Source organism: Verticillium dahliae, genomic scaffold (assembly GCF_000150675.1).
Source record: "Verticillium dahliae VdLs.17 supercont1.3 genomic scaffold, whole genome shotgun sequence".
NCBI classification, from domain to species: domain Eukaryota; kingdom Fungi; phylum Ascomycota; class Sordariomycetes; order Glomerellales; family Plectosphaerellaceae; genus Verticillium; species Verticillium dahliae.
Genome location: NW_009276940.1, coordinates 650,292 through 653,664, shown reverse-complemented (window position 1 = coordinate 653,664; position 3,373 = coordinate 650,292). Strand labels below are relative to the sequence as shown.

The 3,373-nt window shown below is 56.1% G+C and overlaps 2 protein-coding genes across 2 annotated transcripts in view; one reads left to right on the top strand and one right to left on the bottom strand.

The window, feature by feature from the left end:
* VDAG_01831 (uncharacterized protein) overlaps window positions 1-908 on the top strand; it is a gene marked incomplete at both ends in the record, with an annotated part of 2,312 nt that extends 1,404 nt beyond the window's left edge. The window contains 2 exons of the mRNA XM_009657860.1: window positions 112-400; window positions 513-908. Coding sequence (XP_009656155.1) covers window positions 112-400; window positions 513-908 — 685 coding nt within the window. The remainder of the gene's footprint in view (window positions 1-111; window positions 401-512) is intronic.
* A 109-nt stretch (window positions 909-1,017) lies between these two features.
* VDAG_01830 (NAD-binding Rossmann fold oxidoreductase family protein) overlaps window positions 1,018-3,373 on the bottom strand; it is a gene marked incomplete at both ends in the record, with an annotated part of 2,733 nt that continues 377 nt past the window's right edge. The window contains 5 exons of the mRNA XM_009657859.1: window positions 1,018-1,526; window positions 1,591-2,073; window positions 2,202-2,258; window positions 2,415-2,491; window positions 3,060-3,299. Coding sequence (XP_009656154.1) covers window positions 1,018-1,526; window positions 1,591-2,073; window positions 2,202-2,258; window positions 2,415-2,491; window positions 3,060-3,299 — 1,366 coding nt within the window. The remainder of the gene's footprint in view (window positions 1,527-1,590; window positions 2,074-2,201; window positions 2,259-2,414; window positions 2,492-3,059; window positions 3,300-3,373) is intronic.

Genomic DNA, 3,373 nt, shown 5'->3' with positions numbered 1-3,373 from the left:
CTGGCGTCTGACCTCAACCGATTTGTCGTTGGTTTGCTTCTGTGAGTCGCGACTCTTCTAGTCACTTTACCGCTCTCGAGAACGAGACGAACAACGCTAATCATCCTGCAGAAATGGTTTTCTCACGGGCTTCCCTTTCATGGCCGCAATAATCAACATCCCGCAGCGGCTGCAGACGGTCAACTCGACAACCGCCATCGGCGCTGGACTCCGCATGCTACCTCTGCTACTTCTGTCCCCTGTGGCAAGCGCTCTCTCTGGCGTGTTGATTACGAAGCTCAAAGTCCCCCCGCTTTACGTCCTCACCCTGGGCGGAGTGCTTCAGGTGATTGGCGTCGGTTTGTTCAGCTCACTTGATTCGACCACTCTGAAGGTCCCAGATGCACAGTACGGCTATCAGGTTATAATGGGCCTCGGTTTCGGCTTCAATTTAGCTACTATATTAATGATGGCAACCATAATCGTCCCAGAGAATGACCTAGGTATGATTTGTGTCCATGATTCTTGTCCAGCTGTGCTCCAAGTCCGGATACCTGGCTGACTCAAGTGCGACTCAAACAGCCGTGACAATGGGCGCCGTGACACAAACCCGTGTCCTAGGCGGCACTATTGGCCTTGCCGTCTGCTCTGCATTGCTGATTGACCACATCAGGGCTCAAGCCTCGGCCATCTTGACGCCGGCGGAACTGGCCAGCATATTGTCATCGTCAGGCAACATCGCCTTGCTGCCCCCGGACAAGCAGTATGAGACGAGGGTCATTTTCGCCGAGGCCTATTCGCGGCAAATGAGGGTCATGTTGTACTTTTCCTTGGCTGCCCTCTTTTCGATTCTACTTCTGTTTGAAAAGAAGCCGAGGCGAGCAGTGACTACAACAACAGAGGAAGATACGACACGACCGTCTTCATAAGTTTTTCGTTGGCTCTTCCACTCTTTAATTTGAGGTGCTCCCCAGCATAAATGAAGGTGTTTTCCTCTCTTTGTTTTACATGCATTTTCCAGTGAACGGAGGTTTTGCCCTAGCTATTGATATCTCTGGGAGTTCCACCGTCTTCTCCGGACTCGAGAAGAGCTTGCAAAATCTTCAGATCTCCCAATGCCTCCAAGGGTGTTTGCAGCTGATCAGACACTCCACTCGGCAGACTCCTACAAAAGGCCTCAATCTCAGCCCTTACGGCGTTGTCGTAGATGAATTCCTTGACCCCGTTCATCAGGCCCGTTGCATTGATCACTTGAACCTTCACCGGTGTCCAGGTGACAGAGCCCGTCGTTGTGATAACGACAATCTCGAGGTCAGACTTGGGCTCTATGCCATAAGAGAGGCTGATGGTGCCGCTGCGGCCGGATTCTGTCAAGGCGACGGCATGGATTGTATCCACGGGGACGAGATGCTCCTGGAGGAGCGCAGAAGCTGCCATGACCCTATTGATCGTATCTCCCGTCGCGCCCAGTAAAAGCCGAAGCGAGGCAATGAAATGCACAGCCCCGTCGAGGAGGAAGCCGCCCTGGAAATCCGGAGTTTGGCGCCCTATTTCTCGGATGCCTCGTCAGATTGGCTCCGTGAGTAAAAGTTTCGAGCTTCAGGTGCTTACATTCAGTCTGGTAGTACTTGTTGTCCTTCTGAATGCACGTGTAAAAGACCAGCCGAAACGTCACCAGCCGCCCCCCGATGTCGCGCAGCCTGTCGGCGGCGTACCGCAGGCTCTCGTTGAAGCGGAAGTTTTCGGCAACGGCCCAGACGGGCGTGCTCGGCCGGCTCACATGCCAGGCGAGGAGGGCGCTCGCCGTCGCGACGTCGCGCGCAATGGGCTTCTCGCTGAGGACGTGCTTGCCTGCCGCCAGGGCGCGGCGGACGATGCCCGCCTGCACGGGGATGGGGAGACAGATGATGACGGCGGATATGTCAGCGCGGGACAAGAGATGGTCGAGCGAGGATTTCTCCGTGCCGGGGGTGTCATGGTAGATGGCTGGCCTGGGCTCGACTGCAGCCGCGACGGCGGCGGCTGTCTTTTCGGATCGAGAGTACACGGCTCGCAGGGTGAGAGATGGGGAGTCCCGGATGGCTGGTACATATTCTGTCACGCTGCATTAGCGTTTAGCCTGGAAGAACGTACGGAGAAGATGGTCTGGGTTTTTGGCAATGGCCAGCGAGAAGAGGGTTTAAAGTGCAAAGGATTGGGATGGCCTTTGCGGGTTCACGTACGCTCTCGAGCAAATATGCCACCGCCAAGCAGTGCTACCGCGATCATTGTAGTCGAGCCTATGAGGGACAAAAGCAGTGAGAGTTGGCAATGGCCGCTTCGAGTGCGTCCCTGAGACGAGGAAATTCAGCATGGCGTGTCTGTGTTCTTTATAGTTGCTCTCCCCGAGTTTGTCTGCCATGAAATGTGTCGGGCACAACTGGGACCTGTCATACCTGCCTGGGTATGCATTGTGCTTGGGTGCAGCAGGTAGGTCTTGGGCATTGACAGTACAGCTGCAACAAGCAGGCATCTTGCTGAGACAGGTCAGCAAAGGTAGCTGCAACAAGCAGGCATCGAATGCTGCATCCATGATGACGAGCAGAGAGACCCCTGTCGTTGGTCCCCCCACGCCATCATCAATCGCCGAGACGGGGTCTTGGGGGTCCAGCAGAGTGAAAATCAACGGCGATTCAAGCCGTCCCGACGGCCCCGCACTCGCCAGTCAAGCTGCCAGTCAAGCTGCCAGTCAAGCCGCCAGATCAGCGTGCCCCGGTCGGTGTTCATGGACAGTGAAGACAGTCTTCCGTGTGCCTTATGTCACTCAGCCTGTGACCCACTATAGCTTCTCCCGACCCCGAAACCGCTCTCATCCTCACCCATCATCAATGAGCCATCCGTCCTCGTTCACCACAAGCTCCAGTCGGCTAAAGTGCATCGAACCTCCTCCTCCTCCTCCCTCAACAATTCGCTATCCTACCAGCTACAAGTATGGAATCTCAAGTCGACCATCTGGTTTCCAAAGCCTGGGAGAAATACCAGTCCACGCCACCAAACCAACGACTACGTACGTCATCCCTCCCCCCAACCACGAAACTTACCTCGCCTGACAGCACCGCATCCCGCCAAAATAATCACCACAAAACAAAGATGAACTGACATTTCTCCCCTCAGTCATCGCCATAGGCGGCATCCCCGGCTCCGGCAAGACGACCCTCTCCGGCATCATCACAACCCGGCTCAACGCCCTCGCAGCAGCCGCCGCCGCGACCTCCACCTCCACCTCCACCTCCACCTCCACCTCCTCACCCTCACCTTCATACTCGAGGATGGAGTCTGATCTGCAGCCGCCCTCGTCCCTATGCACGGCTACCACCTAACACGCGCCCAGCTCTCCGCGCTGCCCAACCCAGCC